This window comes from Antrostomus carolinensis, unplaced genomic scaffold, assembly GCF_000700745.2.
Source record: "Antrostomus carolinensis isolate BGI_N321 unplaced genomic scaffold, ASM70074v2 scaffold28951, whole genome shotgun sequence".
Lineage (NCBI taxonomy): Eukaryota > Metazoa > Chordata > Aves > Caprimulgiformes > Caprimulgidae > Antrostomus > Antrostomus carolinensis.
Genome location: NW_010296725.1, coordinates 13485 through 38182, shown reverse-complemented (window position 1 = coordinate 38182; position 24698 = coordinate 13485). Strand labels below are relative to the sequence as shown.

The 24698-nt window shown below is 44.8% G+C and overlaps 1 protein-coding gene across 1 annotated transcript in view; it reads left to right on the top strand.

The window, feature by feature from the left end:
• PIGL (phosphatidylinositol glycan anchor biosynthesis class L) overlaps positions 1 to 24698 on the top strand; it is a gene marked incomplete at its 5' end in the record, with an annotated part of 56511 nt that overhangs the window by 23198 nt on the left and 8615 nt on the right. Inside the window, 2 exons of the mRNA XM_010178385.1 lie at positions 11246 to 11336; positions 18333 to 18400. Of these exons, the coding sequence (XP_010176687.1) occupies positions 11246 to 11336; positions 18333 to 18400 (159 nt within the window). The remainder of the gene's footprint in view (positions 1 to 11245; positions 11337 to 18332; positions 18401 to 24698) is intronic.

Sequence of the window (24698 nt, the reverse complement as noted above, 5' to 3'; positions counted from 1 at the left end):
TTGAAGAGTCGTGTAGACATAGTGCTGAGGGACATGGGTTAGTCATAGGGGACTTGTCAGTGTTGGGTTCATGGTTGGACTCGATGATCTTAAAGGGCTTTTCCAATCCAAGCAACTCCATGATTCTATAAGACTAAATAACCATTTTAGTGAGGCACCTGTAGAGCACAGCTTCCCTGTCTCCAAGGTACTGCCTGTGCCCCTGGTACTGGTAAGGTTCTCCAGAGCCCAGGACTGGGATGTGGCACCAACACAGTTCTGTGCCACTGGAGGAGTTTCCTGCACCCCCAGGTAACCCAGGTACGAGCAAGTCCTAGCACGCGGCTCTTGAGGAGGGTGTTATGTTCATTATCCTCACTTATGTGCCACTCATTAAGGAAAAAAGGTACCGTTCCCTGTTTTAAATCTTACTGATTTCCTTACCCCCCACCGTGCTGCCTGGTTTCCTGCCCTGGTGTTGGGAGGGAGAAGCACCACTCGCCCTGCGCACAGCGGCCTTTCCCCCGGGCCATTGCGGGCGGCTGCTGCAGCGTGAAGCCCCAGCTCATAAGAGTTAATGGTTTCCAGCCTTTGTCAGTCTTGGCCTGGTCCTAGAAATCCGGCTGGACGCTGGCGGCTGCCAGGAGCCTCCCTCCCTCTCGCCCGTCACATGAGGAGTGTAAACAGGCCGCAGCGCTGCCGGGCGAGCGGGAGCCTCACTAGTGGGCCAAAGTTCAGCGGCTGCAGGGCGGCCCCGCGGCAGCGGCGGGGTTACTGCCGATCGCCCCAGCTGTTGCTATAGCAAAACCATTGCATAACGCCGGGCTGGCCCGAGAGCAGAGCGCCGAGGGGAGGAAGGCTGAGCGATAAAGGTCGTGGTGTTTGTGCTCGTTGTGTTCGTTGTTGCTGGGTCCCGCTGAGCTGTTGCAAATGCAGTTCCACGCATGGATCCTGGCTGAGCTGCTGGGGAAGCCGGTGCAGTGTGGGGTTTTCACCGGCTGTAGGGAGAGAGCAAGGCCTGGCCTAGAGCTTGCTCTCATGTAATCATGTAATTGGGACATTCACATGGATGGGGCTGGCAAGATGGTGCTTGCAAGAGGATTGTTTGCATGAATAGAAGCTTTGCATGTCAGTAAAGCTTGTGGGATCAAGCTGGCAGTTAAGATAGGTGTTTAACTTCTTGAGACAAGCTGTTTTGTAAAAGGAAGCGATTTGATGGTAGTAATGAAATCTGCACACAGCTAGAAAGCTAAAGGCATCAGAACCTCAGTGTTACAAAGGGTTGGGTACGCCATGACTTCAAGAAGTAATGCTCCCATACCACTGCATAGATCAATTGCAGGGGACGGTTGTTTGTGGGAGGCTGAGGAGTCGGGAAACCTCATTTTGGAATTTTTGGAAGCTGGAGTGTTGTGACATGGGAAGCTGCATTTGGAATCAGGCCATAATCCCCTTGAAATCTCTGCTGAAGTTGCATCTGTATTTACGTAAGTTTTGGCATGAGAAAGAAATGTCCATGGAGTGACTATACTGTGCTTTCTCTTCCTAGATGATTAATTAAAATGGCTGAGGGATTGATTTGGCTGCAAGCTTTCTCCTGAGGTTTGACTGCAGTTTGTTACGTGGAGTAGACCAAGGTCTTTGGTAGGAGTGATTATACATTTGGCTCCCTTTCTCTTCGAGGGTCTGGCCCATGCCATTAAGATAGTGCCAAAGTTCTATGTGACATACCTGGGCCAGAATCAGAACTGCAGGTTTTGCCTACACAGTACGGTGTATTTATCAATCCAAGAACAAACATTTAACATTAAGGTTGTGATGAAGTGGCAGGAGATTTATTTGGCATATACAGGTTGTGATATTTCAGTCATTCACCTCTGAAGGATTTTGCTGGCTGCTATGAGAGACTTTCTGTCCTTTCCCTCGGGTTTGTACCCTTTCCACTGTGGAGTTCTGGGCATGTTAGGATGCATTTCCCTTCCACCTGTCCACTTACTGTTCTTCTGACAGGACAGTGAGACCTCCTGCCCAGAGATTTGAAACTGGAAGTTGGATATTCTCGAACCAGTGGTGCCAGGACTCATGTTAGTTGGACTTGGCTTCTTGGTGCATGGGTTAATATACCCTGTCCTGAGCTCTGCCCTCCTGTGCTGTTTTTGGTTTTGTTTTTTTTTTTCCAAAGCATTTTACAAAACAAAAGAAATTAGTAAGGGAGGAGTTAAGTCCTGTGGTCTGCTCCTCAGAGCCCTGGTTTTGCTTTTCAAATTTAAAACATAAATTTTGATGGTGGGATTGCTGGGCTTTTTGTTCTCACTCAGGACAACTTAGCCTGACAGGCCCCAGATGAATTCCTAGGCAGGATGGCAAAGCCAGTAATAATAATGAGGAAGTGAGCAGTGCTGTGAGCCATTCTGGGAACTGCCCAATCATTTCATATAGGCCTGATGGTGCTAATTTCTTATAGTACAGATGGTGCTTTTGGAGAAATGTGGTCTGTGTTCTTACCCTGTTATTGTCAGAAATACCAGAGTGGCCAGAAGCATGCTGAAGTGATAAGTAATTGAGCCCAAGGAGAAGCTAGGTGTTAGTAGAGGTGAGTCCACTTTTTTTGGTTTCAGATCAGTTCATCCCTCCTCTGGGAGCTGACACAGACAAGAGCAGATTGTTCTGGGAATGTGGAGCAGAATTCCCAAAGGCCACCCACTGTTATAGTCTGCACTGGTCAAGCTTTCCACTGAGCATTTCCATCAAACATCATCTTCACCTTAGGAAGGTGTGAACTGAAGTGCTGCTACAGATATACCTTTGCCCAGCAGTTGTGCTCCAAGATCCCAGACAGCTGCATGTTTGAAGATGTTTCTCTTATTAGTCTACAGATGAGATTGCCAGATGTTGCTAATAGATCTGTTATTTGTCAGTGATGTGGGACAAATGCCAGAAATGCACTTTGCCAACAGAGACTCAGAAGAAGGTTGGTGAATTCTCGCTTTCCTGAACTAGGTAGAATCATAGAACAGAATCATTAAGGTTGAAAAAAGACCCCTAATACCAACAGGTCCAACCGTAGGGACTTTAATGGTCTCCTTTCCTGCATACCTCTGAGATGCGAGTGGAACTGACTTTATTTCACACTGCACTGTTGTCTGCTGCCCAAACCACATTTCAGTGGGCCAGAGGAGGAACTGCTGACTCAACTCAGCATGGCAACCCCAAATCTCCTGAGACTACTAAGTCTGGCCTCTGGCTGATGTTTTCAGTGAACTCTGCTAATGGCCCCCAACAGATCACACAGAAGTCCAGCTTCTATAAAATGAAAAGGAGGTTTCTTGCCCAGAGCTTGGCAAGTCACTGCTGGCAGTATCTAGTGCTGGAAACTGCTGGTTGTGCTGGAAACAGGCTAAATGGTGGCTGGCTGAAAATGTGTCACTGATGTGGGATCTGTACGCCCCGTCAGTCCACAGGCACGTAGTGTATTCTGGTCACATGGTGGCTGTAAGGGACAAAGGGCTGAAACTGGCCTTGGCTTGGCATGTAGTGGATGTGCAGAATGAAGGGAACTCAGATACGAATGGAAGTTGGGAATATAGCGTAAAACACAGCACCCAACTCAAGGGTGAAGGGTAAGGGGGGATGTGGAATTGCTGTGGTTTTTAAAGATTTCTCTTTAGGGACTTTAACTTAATTGTTTTGCTCCTGCCAGTCTCTCCAGGAATCCTGATGCACCCCATGGCACTGCACGGTTCTTGCAAACAACCCACTGCAAACATCTGCTTAAACTGGAGTTAGGGCTTCTCGGCGCAGGTTGGAGTGAATGAACTAGAGGCCCCTCCTTCCTCTGGCAACTGAATCCAGAGCTGTTCATGGCAGCAGGGTATTCAGTGCTCATCGCCTGGCGTGGCTGATCAATCAGTGGTGATGACTGCACAGATTCTGACGTGTTCTCCACTCTAGTTCCTGAACATGTTCCAGCAGCACAGTAAGAACATGAATATCACACGTGGAACGTGACACTTGCATGTGAGGCTCCCAGGTCTTGTTTCTCCTCTTGCAGGTCGTATGTCTATAGCACAGGGCTGGGGCAGTGCTGTGTGCTAAGTGCATGTCAGCCACAGATGTGATTTGCTTCATGAGACCAAAGATCAGACATGTTGTAGACATGTGCTGGAAATACTGTTCCCCACCATTGTGACCCTACCAGAAGTCATGCTCCTTAGCTGCAGTATTGCATGGTAACACCTTACCATGATGTGACCAAAGCAAGGTGCCCAGTGGGTGACACACCCAAACCATATGGTTTGGCAGACAGGGTCTCCATTGTTAGGATAACATTTGTCCCAGATGTCTCAGCTTTCTTATGTGCTCTGGAGAGCCTGGGGAATTTTTAACTTTAAATATTGCTGTGTTTCTGCTGGAAGGGATATGATCCAAGGAGTATCCCTGATATTTGCAGCTGAAAGCAAAGCAGTTTGTGATGACACTTGATTTGGGAATCCATTCACTGTTTGGCACCAGCCCCTAAGGAAGCCTAAACTGCTTGAGAAAATGTTTTCCTTGTTGCAGAGTTCCTCTGCTCTGTATGGGCAGCTCTGTTCACCGTGTTCATCACTGTGGAGCTTTATGCAGTCTTACATATATTTTGGACCAGACATTCAAGTCAGAAATAAGACATTGAACTTGATTCCATACTCTGTAGGAAGACAATGCAGGGAGTAAAGGACAGGTTTGGGGGGTTCCCCATACCCAGGTTTGACAAAGCATTTGTTTTAGATTTTGATGTAAAAATCAAAGAACAGAGAAAACACCTTTCTTAGAAGGATCTCAAACTTCTTCACATAGGTGTGAACATGTAATTATTTCCATTTCACAGACATGAAGAGTGGAAGATCGGAAAGCTGTGACTAAATCAGCAATAAATTCAGAATTAATTGAGCTGAATTTTGTTTCCTATCTTACACAGCAGGGCCTGATGCCCTCTCCAAACTAGTTTTTAGAATTATCTTTTTAAACCCAGCTTTAGCCACTGTAGTTTCTATGCATTTCTCTTCTTGAAAGGCACCATCAATTGTTTTTCTTTAAAGACATTGAATATGAACTTGTTCCTACAGAGCTTTGTGCTGTAATTTATCAACAAGGCGCGGAGGCACAGACGTCAAATGAATACCAGATTTCAAATTATGATAAGCAATTGTGTCATCTCTGTGAATAGACATTAAACTCTGCTGAGAAATCATCAATAATTCATTAAAAAAAATAAATGAGCACAGGGACATTTGGATAGGCCTTTGCAAACAAGCAGTCCTGTGTTCTCTAATAATTCCTTTGAATTTAAACCCAAAGGATGCTTATGTCTCAAACAGAAAGACATGATCATGCTCAAGTCAAAAAGTTTGTTCCCTAGAGATGTAATTACCATTTACCTTTGGGGAGTTACAGAGGTATTTGGAATGTGATCTGGCAGCGGTGCGCTGTGGTTTTATGTAGCTCAGTGGAGAAGCCTGCACAGCTTGCCTGGACTTCTGAGCAAGCAGGACGGAGTGCTCTCTGTGTTCTTTCCCTTTACGTGGGACTTCTGCCTGGTATGGCCACATTAGTGACATAAGCACTTACCTGCCATCTAAACTTACTTAATTTACCTTTGAAATTTCTATAAAGTAGGTCCAAACTTTCACATGACAAAAGTTAAGGGTGGGAGAAAAGGATTATGTCCATTCTGCTTTTTTTTTTCTTTTGTGAAATATTTGAAGTGTATTTTATTGTTAATATTCCAGTTGTTGACATTTCCATCACTTCCTTTAACCTCTACCTACACCAAAACATAGGATTCTTCTTTCCAGTCTTGAAATACAAACCTCAGAATAATTTGGGTTTCTTTACTATGAGGAGAAGGGAGGAAGCTGCTGCTGTAAAAATTTCAGCTTGAGCTTCCCTGTCGTAGGTGGCTTTTCATTTGACAGTTAGCATCCTGGTTTAGTCCATTTCTCCCCTAAATTGTAGATTGTTACGTTCCAGTAAGCACCCAGCATCTGTTCTCTGTATAACATGATGCTGCAAGATGCTGATGATTTTCTAAGTGGGCTTTTTTCAGTTGAATTGGAGATGTACACGCAGCCTGACAGCAGTATTTCCCTCCTGTCTGTAATTGGCCATTATAGGAAGAGAAATTTATAAATAGTTATTAATGTCAGGATTTAGAGGCTCTGCTTCAAGATCGAGGGCTAGCCTGTCTTAACTTATCTTAGCATAATCTCAAAAATCAAAATTCTCTGCTCTGCTTTAGAGAGCATGAAATAATTTCTGTTTACACAGTTTTTTCAATTACTTTGATGCTATGATATAAAGGTCACTGGTTGCCTCTAGTCATCACATGGCTTTTTCACTAATTGTGCACTCACGTCATTTTGTTCTGTAGGATCTTTTGCTTTTTGATCCAGTTTCAGTTACCCAGATGTTCATTTCATACAGTTAACTTTATACAAAGGGCATCTTTTGTTCCAACAAACACATTGTGGTCATTGTTCTCAGCTGGGAACCTCGTGCGCTGCAGTTCACCTGTTTCCTATGTAATTCACCATCAATCTCCCGACCTTTGTGCTGATTTAATGTAAAATCATTCACTGGGGAGACGAGGGATAAGGAGGAGAAATTATGCAGAAATGTTTCCTGGTCTCTAGCCTTGGACTGATTAAGGTCAGGCTGCAGGATAAAAAGGCAATAAGGAATGGGAAAGCTCTTTCATCTTGACCCTTTTGTTGTGTAGTGGAATGGAAAATCACGTTAGTACCTTGGAAGTTTTGCTCTGGTGTCTCAGAATCTATTAATGGAGACCTAAGCATCTTCAAGAAGGAACTCTGTTGCCACTTCTAAAGGCTTCGTGTCAAGGCAGAGAGGGTGCTGGCCAGTCCCCACGAGGACAACTGTCACACAGTGCTTCATAACACACCCACGGGCCTGAAGATGGCCTGATTCAATAGATTTCAGGAGGGACAGACCTCAAGGTTATTCCAACTGCCCGTGTCCCATATAGGACAGCCTATTTGCTGTTTGTTAAGCCACGTGGGCATTGCATAGACTCTCTGTTTAGTTTAACTTAACCTTTAGAGCAGTCATGAGAGCTTAGTTTGTGAGCAGAATAAATTCCATGGGAGGCTTTGAAAGAAGATTGTATGTGTAAATACACTGCTGTTGTGGAAGATGAGCAGTGGAAAATTGGACAGAGGTTGAGCAGTATATCATGTAAGCAGGGTGTAACTTGGCAATATATATCTATGAAGGCTTTAAAATTTCTATCTTGGCCAAAGGAGACCTTTCAAATGACAGAAATCCAGCCATCTTGAGCCCAAACATTCCTAGAAAGATGACCCTACAAAATTGTCCAGGCTACTGGCAGGGACAGCGTTACTGGCAACATGCACAGTGATTCAGTGGCCAAGGCTGAGGCGTCAGAGGAGCCACACTCCACAGCAGGCAAGAGGAGGAGGCCTGGAGAGGAGCTGGCATCAGGCAGTGATTTTTAACCTTTCTTTCATTCAGCCAGCTGTAAGACTACTGGGCAAGATCTGCACGAGGTTGGTTTAGCATGCTGATGTGATACACCATGGCCCCCTTGTAGCTCTCTGGTGTCTGGGCCAAGATACCCAGGACATCCACCATATCCTTCCTCTGCAAACTTTGGGAAGGGGAACTGCACATGGCAGTGTCTGCTCTGCCTGCTCAGCTGAGGTCAGAAGGAGAAAACCAGGGCTCCTGTCCAGTTCTCACTACCAACAGTGGATGGATAAATAGGAAAGTACAGGGTTTTGTTTTCAAAACACAATGTTTCCCATGACTGGTCCTGCTGACATCAGTGATTGGAGACAGACACTACTCTGTCCTGCAGCAACCACAGCACCATAATTCTCCATTTCTCTCTCCCTGTAGATCCCTTGGCGCAGCTGTAAATTCCCTGTACAGTGCACAGCGTGGCTTTCACTGAAAATAACTGTGAAAACAGCATTTCTGGAGCCTTATCTCATTAAAAATACTGGGTTTGCTTCTTCTGTGCATCTCCCAACTTTTCCCTGGTCAACAAGGGCCACATCCAAGCAGGCACCTGCATTCAGTAGCAGTCATGAGGAATGCCCATAAACATTGCTTCCAGACTGGAAATGGGGCCCAGTGACCAAACCCCTCTACCCTTTCACCAGCACCCTCCAGTGTGACCTGGGAGGCCCCTCCAGCTCAGGATTTATATCTTGATCCGTGGCAGTGAGTGACAGCAGCAACAAGGAGCTCTCTGGGGCAGAGGACAGGGAGGGCAGGCTGGGGAACCGTGTCTCCTGGGACAAGCTCCAGTCTGCTCCAGGGAATGTGCTAATTTTCACTCCTTTATAGTCCTTTATCTCAGCCCTTCGACCTTGAGCTCAGAGGCATTATCAGCCTTAGCCAGAAAGGCAGCGTGGAGTTAACCAGTTAAATGCTGAATGTTTCTGATACTGAGTCCTGAAATTAAAAACACAATGAATGGAACTTACTTCAATAGCACAGCAAGTCAGTGGACTTTTCAGCTCTGGTGAGCACTGATTTATGATACTGGGAGAAATATTTTGTACTGAATAGATGATTTAGTGAACCTCAGCAGTTTTTGAAGTTGGTATGTCTCTGCAGAGTTCCTGGGGCATGTAGAGACCTCCTGTAAGAATGTCTTGTGTGCACTCTATATGGTGTGTATGAGCTTGGTTTTCTTCGTCATCTTTTCACCCTTACCTGGGCCAAATGATTGAGATCCAGAGCACAGGCAGAAAGTTACTGATCTTATGCTTTCAGTGGGGTTCCTACCATCATAGTAACTCTTTAAACTTTTGAATTTACAAAGTATTATACAAACTCTTACCCAAAAAAAAGTTATCTAGATTGAGATAGTGACTTCTCTGAGTGACTTTGGGCATGTCATGTAACCTGTGTGTCACTTTTCATGTTTGTGAAATGAGATAAGAATGCTTCAGTGGGCCATTGTGGCTATTAATGAGTTAGGAATATTCTTACCTACATGTGTGTCTTGTTTGGCAAGATCAGCTTCTCTGTCTTTGGTGCCTGATAAATGATATTATGCAAGAAAAATAATTCCTTTTTCTTACTGGGAGTGAGTGGTCTCTCCATGAGTAGCAGTAAGTAGATAGAAGCAGGATTTTTTGCAGAATATCCCTGTTTAATCAGTTCAGTGCTCATGGAGTTAATTTGTTCATGCCTTTAGATTGTTTTGTTTCCAGGGATTCTAAACCGTTGCCTCCAGCTGTTCATTTCCATGGAATGAGGGTGATCTTTATCTGTCTGAACTAGTTAAAACCTGCTCCACTATCCGGCAGCCTTTTTGGAGACAACCCAATAAAGCTGAGTGCGGTGACTGCCTCCTGGACATCATAAATTCCAAGCCCTACTTTTTTTTTTCCCCCTGACCTCTCACAGTCAGAGCACCCCTCCTGTTTTAATGGGACTCTTCACTTCCTCCACAGCTCCATTTAACCCCTGTCCAAAACAGGGAATGATATTTGCATTATAAGTGGCCAGTGAAGAATCTCTTTTAGACTGATTTACTCCTTCAATATTACCAGGTTAAGCTTTGACATAACCTCAAAGGTACCATTTGGACAACTGAAGCTCTGTTAGACTTGCAGGTAGACTCTGCTCAGTGTGAATGTTGCTTGGGATGTTTTAGTTGAAGCATATTTTTTAAAAGTGCTTGATTTAAAGCTTGCTGTGATGTGGTGGGACTTGTAATACCTTTGGGGTCAACAGGGCCACTTCCTCTTCAAACATGAGATGTGAAAGTTTTTGTCTTGAGCAGATGAGATGCAGGTTTGTTAAGGGGATGAGACAGCCACCAGATGTACCAAAGAGTCTTTCCTATGATTAAATTCAAATGTCTTGTATCCATCAGGCAAAGATGCTGGCTATACAGGAGGGAATTGCAAACAACAGGAATTTCTGCTGCTGTTTATAGTGCTACAGGGACCACAGCCAGGGCGTGCACACTGATGCAGAAGTGCCTCCCCTCGTTGCTGGGGTTTTTAACAGCGCGTTATTTCAGCCTGTGCTGAACAGGAGTGTGTAACACAACGGGTAAAATGCTAATAGTAGTTTGTGCTTTAGGCTCTTCCTTCTACTACTACTGCTGCTAACAGCAGTGGGACAGTCTGTGGCCAGAAGACCTCTCATGAAGACCTGGGCTGAGCTTTACTTTGGAACCTGCCAAGGAGACGTTTTCCCCTTGTTTTGTTGCAGATGTTATCATCCTTGCTGTCTGGGGAGTCAGCAAGGCGTGAGGACCGTTGGGAAGTGGTGCTCCTGCTCTCTGCAGCAAACAGCTGGATCAGTTCAGATCCAAACCCGTGTGTCTGTGTGAGAAGGCTGTGTAGTCACTTTGCTGCTAAACCACCTCACAGCAATTATCAGACTATCAGAAGACAGAAAAGGTCTGAGGAAAAGACCAGTTTAACATGTCATTGTTGGTCTTCAGCAGCTGTGTGTTATCCTGTTGTTACTAATAACCTTTTTAACTTTGCAATGTTTTCTTGGCATTATTCAAATATAATGACTCGGGGGTCAAATTCAGCTCTCAATTGTGTAATTATGGAATCATTCTGTTGGCTGCCTGGTGTTATTTTGCATTTGGCTCGTGGTCACTGCCCCTAGGAGCCTTCAATCTGAAATACCCAGGCAGAGTATTCAGTCACAGTATGCTTTCCATACCTAGTTGGTATGCAAAGCATAAAATGAACAGATGAAGAGCTGCTGTCAAATCCATGCAATATAATTATGGTCCTGTTGTCCCCTGCTTGAGGTTGATGGGTTATTCCTGTATAAATGACAGTAGGAGTTTGCTTGTTGCTTTTCATTGTGTAATTCGCCAGTAGATTATGATTGGAAAGTCTTTCAGGAAAATGTGTTTTAAAAGAGGTTTTAAATAAAGAGAGAAATATATTTGATTGGGATGAACAGAGAACAAGAATCATGGAACAAAATAGGTATTGCTTAAAGTGAAGCAATCAGAAAGTCTTCCTTAATGGTAAAGAGAAAGGGAGACCTTGGCAAATCTATGAGGAGGGTGCTGGAACTGCTGTTTCCCTTTCAACCCTCCAATATAGAAGCTTGTAAGACTCTTAAAGGTTCAGTGGTTTTGTAGTAAATAAATTTATCTTGATTTAATTCTCTCATAAGAGGATCTCTCTTCTCTAGCATGGTCTTTATAAAGTTCTCAGCAGTGAAGTGACTATGCATTTCTCATTTTCAGGGATCTTCCAGATAATCCTGCTGCAGAATGGGACACGCAGCTCCTCGCCACCTTCGTGCTAAAGCATATAGAAGCCAATAACATCAACCTGGTAATGTGAAACTGCCTCCAGCATAGGCAACCTCCACATTAGTGCTGAGCTAATGTTACAGGCTTTTTCCTTCCTTCTGAAAGCTTTCTTTGAAATCTTTGAAGTTAGGCTTTTGCTTTTGGAATCTCTGAAATAGCCTAGGAGAGAAAGAGAGAGTATACTTACTTGTTTTGAAATATTTCCTTTATAACCTTTATCCATTTCTCTAACTAGATCTTATGAAGCCTCTTTTGCCTTGTAGTGCCATCAACTTTCACTGAAGTAAAAGCTTCTTTCAAACACTTCAAACAGCTGCTAGAAGTTCAGAACAAGTAGAATTGCTCTACTGAAAAATAAGGAAAGGGACTATGGTGTGGTTTGGATGTTCTCTCTGGAGATCTTTCTTTGCTTCCCAGTGAGAAATGAACAGTGGAGGAATTTTGCTTTACTAACTCATCAAGTGTTTTCTACATTTTCAAGCAACCATTTTGCCCCTGTTGGTGGATTTCATTGATTAAGAGAGCCTGTCTGGGATTTCAGCTTATATTTAGGCTTAGATTTGAAGTGTGTTGGCAGGCATGTGCTAGAGAGCTAGATTAGAAGGGTTAGAGGTCAGGATTGAAGAATATTAAACCACGGGAGATTTCCTAGCACTAGTATAGTTTGGTGTTTCTTTTTCCCCATAGAACAAGAATAAGGGCCTAAGCATGGAAAAGGTTGTGTTGTGTTCTTTTCTGTTGAACCTTGCTGTGATCAGACACGTCACTGTCTCACACTGATTAGCAGCAAAATCAGAAAACTCTTCAAACCTTTCAGCAATTCACAAAACAAGAAACCCCATCTCCTGTAGCACGAAAGCCCCATGAGCATAAAAACCAGCATCACACATCCAACTTGACATTGATTCTGAGGTTAATTTTCCATGAAATTCATTGTTGTGCACAGAGACAAATGCAGTTTTCCTGGACTCCTTTTGTGTCTTTTGGCCCTATGATTAGATAGGTTTTAATCTAATCTGAAAGCTCTTAACACAAGAGGATTTATATTGCATGTTTGTGACTCTCGTGGGCACTATGACAAGTGCACCAGAGTCCCAGTAGAAATTCTGAAAACACTAGAACTTCTTCTAGACTGTTAGAAAGGGTTAGATCTTTGCCTCGGAGGAAATTAATCTCCAGCTGTTTGTGCTGGGCGAGGCAGGAGTCTGCCACTAACATAGCATGAGGTGAAAAAAACCAAGTGTGGTGTTTTCAAAGGAAGAAACAGGCAATCCCTGGTACTCTCCCTGCTGTGCTCTGGGTGTGGGGTGTAGCTGTGGTAACCAGGAACACTGTGGCAAGGCCCACTGCCTTCCCCTCAGCCCTTCCCTGAGCAGCAGTGAGGACAAATGACTGCGTCAGAACGTGCCAGCAGTACCAAAGGCCACTGAAGCAGCTGCTCAAGGGTAGTGGGAATGAACTGCTCTGTAAACTTCCAGTATTTTAAGTGTCCCAAGTAATCACACAGGTCTCAGATGTTTGCTATAATACCTGGAGACCTAGTTTAACAACAAGGGAAGTGCCTGATTACTGTTGTCCAACATTCTGCATTTTAAAACTTCAAAGCTTGCGATCTGTTAGCCACTCTTAGAGCATCTCTGCTGTCCTCAGACAATGGCCTTGCCTTATAAACTGAATCTATTTCTCAGTAATGTTGAAATGGATAGAATTGGCTGAACATGTTAAAAGAGCCTTGTCAAAAGATAAGCTAACAGGGTTTCAAACACAACAAGCTAACTCAATGGAGTTAACATGATTGGAAGACATGTATTGTTTTAGCTATCCCAGTGGGAAAACTTTCCCCAGTTCTCCCCATAGTTAAAGCATAGACAATGGTATCTTTTATTTACAGAACATACCTGTCATCTGGCAGTGGAGAAGCAGGCTGCAATTCCAGAGTGTCTGAAAGGAAAGATTGCAAGGCAAGGAGTCACACCATGTTACGTGTAGTTTTGTTCCATTGCATCATTACTCATTTCCTCAATTGCCCTGGAAGTCCATGAGTAACTCAATCTATTTGAGAGCTACAGGGACATATTTCATCCAAGCTCTACATTAAATAGTGCAGACACAGAAATTAAGGGGTGGTGTACTCAAAGCCAAAACTAATTTACAGACTTTGGAAATTATTTCCTGCCTGCTGGATTTATAAGCAAAACCAGTGTTGCTGGCAGCCAAGGCTAGTCTGTTTTGATCCAGATTAGAAAGTATTTTGAGAGTGAAAAATAAGTTACATAGTATTGTGTGAGCCCCAGGTAGGCTCTAGGTTATGAAATCCTACTCTTTAGGATCTCAGGCTTGGTGATCATAGAATGGTTTGGATTGGAAGGGACCTCAAAGCTCATCCAGTTCCAACCCCCCTGTCATCAGCAGGGACACCTTCCACTAGACCAGGTTGCTCAAAGCCTCATCCAGCCTGGTCTTAAACACTTCCAGGGAGGGGGCATCTACAACTTCCTTGGGCAACCTGTTCCAGTGTCTGACCACCCTCACAGTGAAAAACTTATTCCTAATATCTAATCTAAACCTCCCCTCTTTCAGTTTAAACCCATTTCCCCTTGTCATTAGTTGCCCTTATGAAAAGTCCCTCCCCAGCTTTCTTGTAGCCCCTTCAGGTACTGGAAGCCGCTATAAGATCTCCCCGGAGCCTTCTCTTCTCCAGGCTGAACAGCCCCAACTCTTTCAGCCTGTCCTCATAGGAGAGGTGCTCCAGCCCTCGGATCATCCTGGTGGCCCTTCTCTGGACTTGTTCTAACTGGTCCATGTCTCTCTTGTGATGGGGGCTCCAGAACTGGACGCAGTACTCCAGGTGGGGCCTTACAAGAGCGGAGTAGGGGGGCAGAATCACCTCCCTCGACCTGCTGGACACAGTGATAGCAGAGCTTGGATTAGGAGGTGACAGTCAGGCTGTGTTTGGGGCAGATGTGGTGCCAAAACCAGAGTTCGGCAATACCACATTCCTTACAAGCTGCATTGCACTAGGGATTGATGGAAACATCTTCAGTACAATTGTTTGTGGAAGAGTCCCATGGTCTTGGGTCAGCTCCAAATCAGCCTAGAAAGCCAGATCCTTCTACAAATGACATTCAAGTTGGAGTTCATATTTGAGAGGGTGAGTTCAGCTCTTGTGTTTTGGATCTTTGTCTCTGCACTCTCCTAAAATTCAGGAGCATTTGAACGTGTGGTATTTGTAGAGGATTTTAAACACCTTTGCAGAACACCAGATTTGCAGTGCAGCACGTGGAGTTTGCTAGAGGAGGCAACAGAGCAGGGACAGACTTTGCCATCCCTTTCCCTCCCTTCCTCACCTATGTTGCAGTCTCAGGTGTGCTTTGGAGTACGTGACTGGGAGGCCCCCAGGACCTTTCATTCTGAGAGCTGGTGATGACTTACACACGTGCAGCTCAAACCCAGTGGACACTGGGATGTTAATCATTACTAGATTTTTCCCTTTTCATCCAGTTGTCTGTTCTTGTTGATCTTTAGCTTCCCTGATTTAGTAGCAACAAGAGACATTTCCAAACACACAAGAGACTCAAAGGAAGTTTGAATACCACGGGCATCTGTAAGTGTGATGCTTGGAGGAAGGTCATTAGAAATGGTGTTGCTTGCTATGGTGTTTTATGGTATGGACCTTCCTGAAAAGGAAAGAGACCTTTCTATCCCCACCAGGCTATTGAGCAGATGTGTGCTCTGTTTGAAGCACGGGATGACACCAGAAAGAGTGAGGGACACCCACAGCTTTGAGTGCTTTTTTCCTCCACTGCATATGGTGTGTAGAGGGAGCATGGACTCCAGACCTCTCAGGGGTTTTCTTTTCTGCTAGTAATTTCCTCTGTGCTCTCCCCTCTCCGGAAGGGATTTCTGGACCTGTTTGTCTTGGCTGTTGCTCTGTCTTCCACTAGTGAAAGCTCCATTTCCTGAATACCAAGGTCACACAGAAGAAAACCCAGCAACACCAATGACAGCGGCTCCCATTTCAGAACAGGTGTGGGGAGGGAACTCCCTCTTGTCCTAAAGATTTCATTGAGCAATAGTTTCCACATCAAATATATTTCCTATCCCAGCCTTTTGCTCCCAGAACTGGCTAATCCTGTTTTTAACCCAGACAATTTCAAGCTGTTCAGGTTTTCTCATGCTGCCCTGATTGTTTCCTTGATTTCATCATCAGCCTGGTGCAGGTTATGTGTTAAAAGCAAGCACGCCAGCTAGCTGCACTGTGTGCAAGAAGCAAATGCTCCCGTGTGAAAATAACCTCAGCATGTGAGAAAGAAATTCAGATTTGTTATCAAAGAACTGAATCCCTGAAGTCAGAGGAATATATTTTCATGTGATTGCTGCCTGCTTTGACTCACGAGCACCACAGTGATGTTGTGGAATCAGTCCCTGTTTAGACAGCAGACTAGAAGCTGCATACTCCATAGCTGGGACATCACTACTGTGTTAGAGCCAGCCTGTGTGCTGGGAGGATCTCTAAAGGTGAAGAGCTAATATTTCAAAGGTGGTCTCTTTGCAGATAAAGTGAATGCCACCATGGCCAGGTCAGTGTGCCAATACCTTGGGAATTTTACTTAAAAATTTGTATATTTGAGGAGACAGGCAATTCAGGTGCAAATGTCCTAACAGTAAATTAGAATACTTCAACTGAAAATTAACTTCATGCCATCTCTTTAGCTAGTTCAGATGTTACATAAGCCCAGCAGCACTAAGAACAGCAGCTTCCTATTTCAAAACAGATCTGGGGCAGAAAAACCTCTAAAGGTGTTTCTGAGTGGATAAATTCCACGTCAACAATATTTCCTAACCCAGCCTCGTGCTCCCACAGTTGGTCCAAGCCATTTTTGTCAAAATAATGATTATCTTATTTAGTCTGCTCACTATAGTCTCTTATCTTGGTCTTCTGATTTGTTCTCTCTTACCCTCCACAGAAGGGAGAGTGTGTGCTTTGGCTTGCCTGGGGTTTTTAGCTTGGTTTCCTAAGGAAACAAGAATAATGCAATTGTATTTGTATGTGTGTACACAGGCATGTTTCAAAAGACTCTATAGAGCCCATTGGCTAATTTCAACCACATTTAACAGCAGGGTAGTAGTTTTAAAATGTTATGTTTGTACAGGTTGCATGAAAATAACAGACTAGGCAAAAGAGACAAACCTTCTTTCCCTGATCAATAAAAAGGTTTAGTGCAAGTCCAGCCCTGAGCAGACTCACACTGTTACCTGCATAGGAATTTATTCTGCCTGCAGTGAGTGGGGTACATTGTCATCTTGGGGAAGTGCCACTCTAAGTAGGAGTGACTTCAGAGCATGTTTTTTCTTATCTGTAAAATACAGGGTGCTACACTGGTTCCCTGAGCTGTACAGAATTTAATAATGTCTTTCCCATAAGACTGATATCCTTAGGGAGGGCTTAGCACCATGCCAGCCCATGCAATCCCTGCAGAGAGCCTCTCAGGTAATGCTGATGTACAGCAAAAGCAGCCAAAGGCATCATTTTTCTCCTTATAAAATAAGAGTTGACCAGAAAATGCTTCTTTATACCCGAAAAAAAAACAAATTAGGTCCCACCACTTCCCACCAGCAATGAATAACCCAGCTGCTTGGTGGCAGCGTTATTACAGCCACTGGGCAAAGTGGCAGGTCTGACTGTGGACTTGTACTGGGTGTATGGGTTTATGAGTGGGCTTGTCTGGAGTTTGTGGGTTTTGAAGTATTTCTTATCACTGTCTTTGTGTTTCCTCTCCCTCTTTACACAATATCCCCTCTGTTTGAGAGGGCCTCTCCTGTTGGAGGGTGGAGTAGCAAGCTGCAGGACAGGCAAGGTGGCTTTGATGTCCCTTGATCTTTAACCCAGTACTTCAGGCCCTGAATATAAAATGGATTTTGCTAAGGGAGCTGTGGGAGTAAGCAGGGCAGTAGCATTTCCTTCCCTGAAGAGAGAACAAGCTGGCAAGGAAGCAGACATTGAAATGTGGGGAGGTTATGATTTCTTCCTGGTCATAGAGAAGGGAGCTGTGAAAAGCTCTGCTGCCTGGCCTCCCCCAGAGCAGAAACCTAACTTTAGACTGTCCAAGGACTGTCACTGTCACCATCTGGAAAGCCTAGCAGCACACATACCCTGTCTGCTCTACACTTTGTGCTGCCAGTTAGTCTTCTAGGTTGGAAGTGGGAGCCTTTAAGTACCCACTTCACAGTACTGTGCAGAGTGAGCCCTTGGGGTGGCTGCTTCACCCCTGACACATGATTAGTAGGTCTGAGGGCAGGGAGCCAAGAGTATTCTGTGCTTTGGACAGTGACTTGTTAGTGCTGTGTTCACACATTACTTCTGCATTATGAAGTTCCCATTTCTCCCTGCAGAGAAGCAATAAACAATATGATCTTCTCATTCAGTGAGAAGTCTGACTTGCTTGTACTAAAAGCGCAGTCAGCTGATGCTTTAAAAAGGCTTGTTCTCATATCAGATTATTTTATCACTGTGTTATCCTGTGATGAAGCCTCATTGCAGTCAGGACAGTAGTACACGACTGTGTTGTTCTTGTTAAAGCAGTATGGCCTGATTCACTGTACAGCAAACTAGAGTTTCACCCTGTAATCCTCAGGCATTCTCCTGTGTTCTCAAATCCAGGAGAGAGTGATTCATAGAGCTGGACCTGTTGGGTCAGGAACAAGTTTGCAACAGATCACTCTGAAAGTAACCTTTTGGCCCAGTAATAAGTAACAAGTGCATCCTGCCAGTGGGAACATGGTATTTGTCATCTTTCTGTTGTTCAAGCCCTTAGACTGTGTAGTCATCTAGTTCCAGGGTGTCTTGTTTGTTTAGTTGTATTTCTGTAGCAGGAGTTCACACACAAGGCCTCATTGTGCAACACAAAAACAACTCTTTAGATACAATGGGCTGGGACAGTGCTGTGTTAGATGTCAAAGCTGGTAACTGCACAGTCTCCTTCTTGAAAATGATTATTGTTCTGTGGTTTTATTGCAGGTGGTAACCTTTGATGCAGGAGGAGTGAGTGGTCATGCTAACCACATTTCTCTTTACGCTGCTTTAAGGTACAGTCTTCTGCACTCTTCACTGAATGCCTCACTGTAGTGCTACAGAGTGGATGTGGTGTTTGTGTGTAAGTAGAAAACCAGCAGCTAGAGCCAAAAGCAGTATCAACTTCACTGATTAGCTTAACTGAGTGGCAGGTGTGGGACACGATAGTGTTTGGGGAAAGTCTCACAGCTCTGTAAATGACCTACAGCATCCTTTATCATTCCATCTGCTGATGCTTTGCCAGTCTCCCTTTCACTGGTCCCTCTTTGCTCTTCCTGTCCTTGATCCCACTAAAATATGCCACAGATCACTTTGCACTTCTCGTTTGAGGGGAGTGTGTGAATAGCTGTTGCCTGAGCTGGTGGTACTTGGAATTTGGGCAGTTCTGCATCATTGTTCCCAGCCTGTCCAGGTACCTCAGTTTACCTCTCTGGCCCAAGGGTGTTGATCTTTCACTGGAGTTGTCGCTATTTACCACTCTTCCCAAGTCAAATTGTTCCTTCACCGCTTTATTCTTTACATTCTGAGAACCTCTGTCTCTGTGCTATGATGTGGGAAGGTTGCTAGACAAAAATCCCTTTTATTAAAATCACTCAAATCTTGCTGCCAAGACAGCTACTCTATTTTATTTTAACCCTCTGCTCATTCAGACCTTGTTGTGTCCCAGAGAGATCTCCTCCAGAGCTGCCCCTGCCTTTCCCAGGCATGAGAAGAACTCTTTGCAAGTATATCTTGTATTTTTAGCACCCATTTGTTTTCTGAATCATCTATGCAATTCAGATAACTCTGGCTCTCCTTGGTAACAACATCGCAGTGGTTTGCCTTTCTCACTTGCCTAGAGAAAGCTTCAGTGCCACAGAACCCGTGCTGTGACCTACTGAGCTCCTCTGGGAAGATGCTGAAAGCCTTTGATGCTATCTGATGGCTGGAATTCAGTGTAAGATGGGATCATGGCTTTTCCCAGCAACTTCTGAAATAGCCTAACAGAAGGAACAGGGGTGGAGTTAAAGCAAACTGTGTTTGTTTGGGCTAAGTGGGGAGATGCTTTCCAGTGCAACCTTATTTGAGGAGTGAGGGAGGAACAGAGGTTGATGACCAACGCTCCTGCCATTGGCACAGAGGGACTAGAGAACTTCCAACTGCCTGGACCTCAGTGTTTGCTCAGTCAGTTGCCATATGGCCTGCAAATAGGAATGGAGGGCAGGTTGTTAGGTGTCCCCCCTGAAGAGATACAGGGGAAACAAGCTAGCAGCTGAATTATGGATGAGAAAGTGAAGAAAAACTCTCAATTTTGATCCCAGCTCTACTGTTGTCTCACCTTGTGGCTGTGCAGAAATCACTTTCCCACCTTTGTGGTTTAGGTTTCCTGTGTGTGCAGTGGGGATGATAACCCCCTCCTCATCTCACAGTATCTTACTAGGACGTATTAATTATCTGCAAGCCCCTTGAACTCAGACCTTTGCATCAGTCCTGAGCCTACAGCAGAACATTGTCCTGGGCTGATGAGATACGTGCTGATAGCAACACCAGAGCATAAGCAGCTCTCATTAACTAAGGCTGGTTTGTGTCTTGTCTCTCTTCCAGTCCTGGATCAGCAGAAATAAGCATGGTGGCCCAATCATCTGCATGTGGCAGGAGTGATGCTGTGGCCACTGAAAGGTTAAGTTTATTTTTAGTGGCTTGCTTGCCCTCATTATTTTTTAGTTTGTGTCATGGAGGAAGTAGAGCGTGAGTGTATCACTCCTGATTTTCAGTGCCCTGATGAGTTCTCACATATTGGCTGGTACAGGCAGCGCTGGGAGCATATGCTGAGGCTTCTCACGTCCCTCCCTGTCCCTCCCTGCCAGCGGGGGCTTTGCAGAGCAGCGGTGGCTGCCCCTGGGGGCCCCAGTGCTACGTGTCAAGAAAAGGGCAAATGAACTCTTCCCTCCAGGTATCATGTGTTATGTATTTATTAACTATCTTTAAACAAGGTCTGCAGGGTTCTGCCTCCACTGTGGCTTTAAGTGGAAAGGATGAAGCAGAGGGCTGGTGCAGTGATCCTCAGCTCTTTTGGATGCTCCTCATCTGTGGAGACAGATTTGTGCCCACTACCCAAGAGATTACTTTCTGCAAGAGCAGGGGTGGAACAGGCTGTGTGACCCATCCCACAGTTCCTTGCTTCAGGAGGTGCAAATTACTGAACAGCTTCAAGGAACAAAACAGTTCAGGAAATGGTCATAGCTGACCAGATGTTCAGTATTATCTGCTGTGGGCACAAATATTCTTTCTAGTGTCTGTAACAGAGGTTATGTTCAAAGGAGCAGGAACTACTCTGGAGAAATGTGCCCTTCCCCTTGCAGCAACCTTCTTCCTGACAGCTTGCAGGGAGTCCAGCTGCTGCTATGTGTCTAGGCTTCAGATCTGGGAGGAGCTGTGAAATGCCAAGGTTTGAGGGTGGATTTGTTCTTCAGCAAAGGAAAAATAAGAAAAAAACAGGATGGGAGAGGAACACAAATTGCTGTTTGATTTCAGTCTCCTCTGGGAATATTTCAGTTCTGGCTTCCAGACGGGGAAAAAAAAAAACAACCCAACCCAAAATCAAGAAAATCCCACTGTAGCAAAGAAGGGAGAATTGGAAGCAATCCTTTGTAGCTCTGCTTCTTTCTCCGTCATCTTGAGTTGGCAACATCATTCTCTCTTATCCCCCAAAATAGGAGCTTTCCCTGTGGCCAAGAGGGGCCGGGTCCTGTACACGCATCTGGAAGGATGAGCAGGTCTTGAGTGACATCAAGGTCTCTTGACTCCCCCATCAGCATTTGGCTAGTCGTTAGGCACTCCAGTAATACACATGCTAAATACTGTGTGACAGGAATATTTGAGAACCTCTTTCCTGCGCTTTGAAATGACAGTGTTTGCACTGAGGTCACATGTAATATCGAGGTGGTTTAGTTTTGTATGAGTCATGGTGCCTTTTGATTTTAAACAAGCCCTCTTGCCCAGTAGACTAGGAAATGAGGGGCTTCTGGGTTTGTTTGCTTGCTTGCTTAGGGTGGAGAGGAATGGTCTTTGTGAGGGGGAGGAAGGACTGTACCACTTCTTTCTTCAGTGAGCTACCAAATCCATTTCATCCCAGCTAGAATAGAAAAGAATAGTCCTCGTCTTGCTTAGAGCAGAGCAAACTGAGTGGAAAATAGGAGCTGCTATATTTAACCACTGTGCATTATGTTGTTATAGCAACTGCATCCATAAAACTTATATCAATGATGCCATATAAAAGCCTACATCAAAGAATCATTAGCTGAGCCTATTCTCATCAGTTCCATTTGGAAAAACACCTCTTAGTCCTGCAGGATGTTTCTTAACGTTCACCAACTCAGTGGTAGGTTGTAAATGAGACTGTGCAGATGTAATGTTTGGGAGCTTAGTGCTGTATCACTCCTGAGTTGATTATAATGCAGCTTGAGTGCCACCGATGCCTCGTTGCACTTACATGTCACAGCCTGGCTATTGAATGCCCTGTTCATGAATGCCATGGGACACAGCATTGTGCTGAAGGGTTGCACTCGGGCTCCCTGAAAGAGGAAGGTTTGATTAAATGCCAGTTTCAAATAAGTATATCGACACAATGAACAGTGCATTGTCCAGCCAAATCCCACAGACTCATTGGGTACTGTTCTCAAAAGCCACCAACTGCATTACATCCCTACAAAGCACAGTTCTGCTTATATTGAATTTCCAAAGCTGTGAAAGGATGTGTTGAGCAGGAAGGAAGCTGTTTCTCGGGTGATTAGCTTGATGATAGTGAATGGTATCCCACCTACCATTTTTATTTGATGCCTTCTTACAGTGTGGGGCTAGAATGGGACTCTGATTTCTCACTCCTCTTAAGCAGCTGTAGCCCGTGCATTTCAAATGAGTGGCATCTCATTTATGTTTTTAAAGCAGAGTGCTGTTTTGTATTTCCCTTGCCTTTTCCCAGAAAATAATTTTTTCCAAGCTGGTTATTATTTGCTCTGTCTTGGAAAAGGATTTCCTGTGTCACTGAAGTGTTTGGGATTGTTTAGTCCTTGCTGGAGTTCTAGGTTCCCTGCAAAATAAAGAAGAATGTTGAAGAAATAACAGGTTCCAGTATCTTGGGTTTCATCCTGTCATGTCACAGTCCAGCTCACTTCAGGTGTTCTGTTTTACTGATCTGAAATGTCCCAAGGGGAACTTAGGAGTGGTGTCTGTGATTGCACCCAGACCATCCCCATAAGGTCAAGGCAGAATTGTCCTCCTCTGGTTATCCTTTGAGACTCTGCCCTATGCCTGGCATCTATCCCATAGCTGGGTATGTTGTCCCAGATTTTCTCATTCCTTCACCTCCCTCCTTCCTTAATTTGACTTAAGTTCATTCATCCCAGTGCCCTTCCATGATAGTGTTGAGAGCTGTTAGGATAAAGCTGAGCACAGGGCACCAGCACTGCAGTGAGTGCCCCCCAAGAAGGTTTTTTCCAAAGAAACCTCCTCAAGGAATGTCCTTCCCAGCATCACGAGCCTGCTAGCAGCGTACGCGGAGCAGTGACACTGCACGTTCTTCTCCCAGACCGTGCAGGGACCAAAGCACACGGCAGCTCTGTCAACTGGAAGGTCTCTGAATCGCCACCTTTTTTTCTGACTGGCAGAACCATCTTTGGCCACTGCAATGCGTGTGAGTACAGAGTGCCTGAGCAGTGTTTTACAAACTGCGTGTTGCTACATGGTGTAGTTCAGGGTGCATGGAAATGGAGCCAGAAAGTCCAGTTAGGGAGGGAGGAGGCGTTCCAGATAGCAAACATTCAACATCTGGCAAGTATATCCTTCTAATGTCTCTGTGGTTCCTAGGAGACTGGCTGTTCTTCCTCTTTCACATCTGTTTCATCAGATTAATTGGGCAGATTAGAGGTTAGGATCCTAAATGGAGCCCCCAACGCATCTTTAAGACATCCATTCTTTGCCATGCTCTTGAAAAGTGTATTTCCCCAGTGCTCTGCAGCAGCCAGTGCACTCAGCTCCATTAAGGGTTTTGCCTTTGGCATGGGAGACTATTTGGAGAGTGAAGTCATTGATTTCAGTGAACAATTATTAAACAGAACATCACCAAAACTGTAATCCACCCACCAGGGCATCAGTCCTGCTTCTACCCCAGAGGAGTTCTGTGTTCCCCAAGACTGAGGTTTCAGCTCCATCTTGACGCGTTCCTTCTTGCCATCACGGGGGGTGATATCAGTGGTCAGTGCCTCTTAGGAGCTGGTTCACTCACTTTGCTGACATCTTTTCTTGAGGATGACTGAATAAAGACGGGGAATTTGGGAGCTAGCTCAGTCCTGCAGTTTGTAGGATGAAGGTTGTTGGATCATTTCAGTTTTTCCGCTGAGCAGATGCAGCTGATAGCTACAGACAGCAAGAGCTTTCAAAGCAGCTGGTCCTTGAGGGAGGAGCTGGTGCTGAGTCCTTGCAGTGCAGAAATGGTGGGTGCCTTCAGACATGTCACAGCCTTTGGAAATTCTTCATTGTTCATTTCCTTCAAATGTGGATCTGAACCTACCACAGGCATAATAAAGAAGGTGCAGTGAGAGGTGCCCTGTAATCAGCTGGCCTTTGGCACTTGGTAGGTGGGTGGGAACAAGCCACCTTAGATCACTTTATGTTTGAAAAGAATTTATAAAATGTCTCTTGGGGGGAAAAAAAAAAACAAAAACACATGGAAAAAGCTCCTGAAAAAGAGCCTGTTTGTGTTCAACTTCTTGAGATTTTATGCCAAACTCTTTCATTTCACCCAAACCACAGCAAGTCCAATCTATAAAACAACATTCCCAAAATGGCAACAACAGAGAGCTGCAACCTCTTCCCTACTTGGAAGTGTCCCATGGAGACAGCTCCAGCAGGGTGGAGATGGGAGTGAGAAGATTCATTTGGGAGAGGATTGGCTAGTTTTATGAACATGTGCAGGAGGTAGAGTTTTGTGTTTCTTTCTCTCTCTCTCTTTGCAACCACAGTTCATTGCCATTTCTTGCATGAGAAATACAAACGAGCAAGGCTGCAATTCCTCTGCAGCATTACAGCTGGGTGGAGCCCATTCCCATAGCTCTGCGCTGAGCCTTGCTGAGTGCTAAAGCATTTGGCTCAGGACAAAAAGGATGAGGAGAGAATAAGTTTCTTCATGCTTGTTCTTCCAGAAGAACAGTGGATCCAGTGTCAGGTCTGCCTGGCAGCAGCCTTGAGGACCTTTCAGTAACCGAAATACAGTTTGTGTCTCCCTGAACCTTTATACAAGCACAAACTGCTGGATCAAACTTCCCTTCCCTGCTG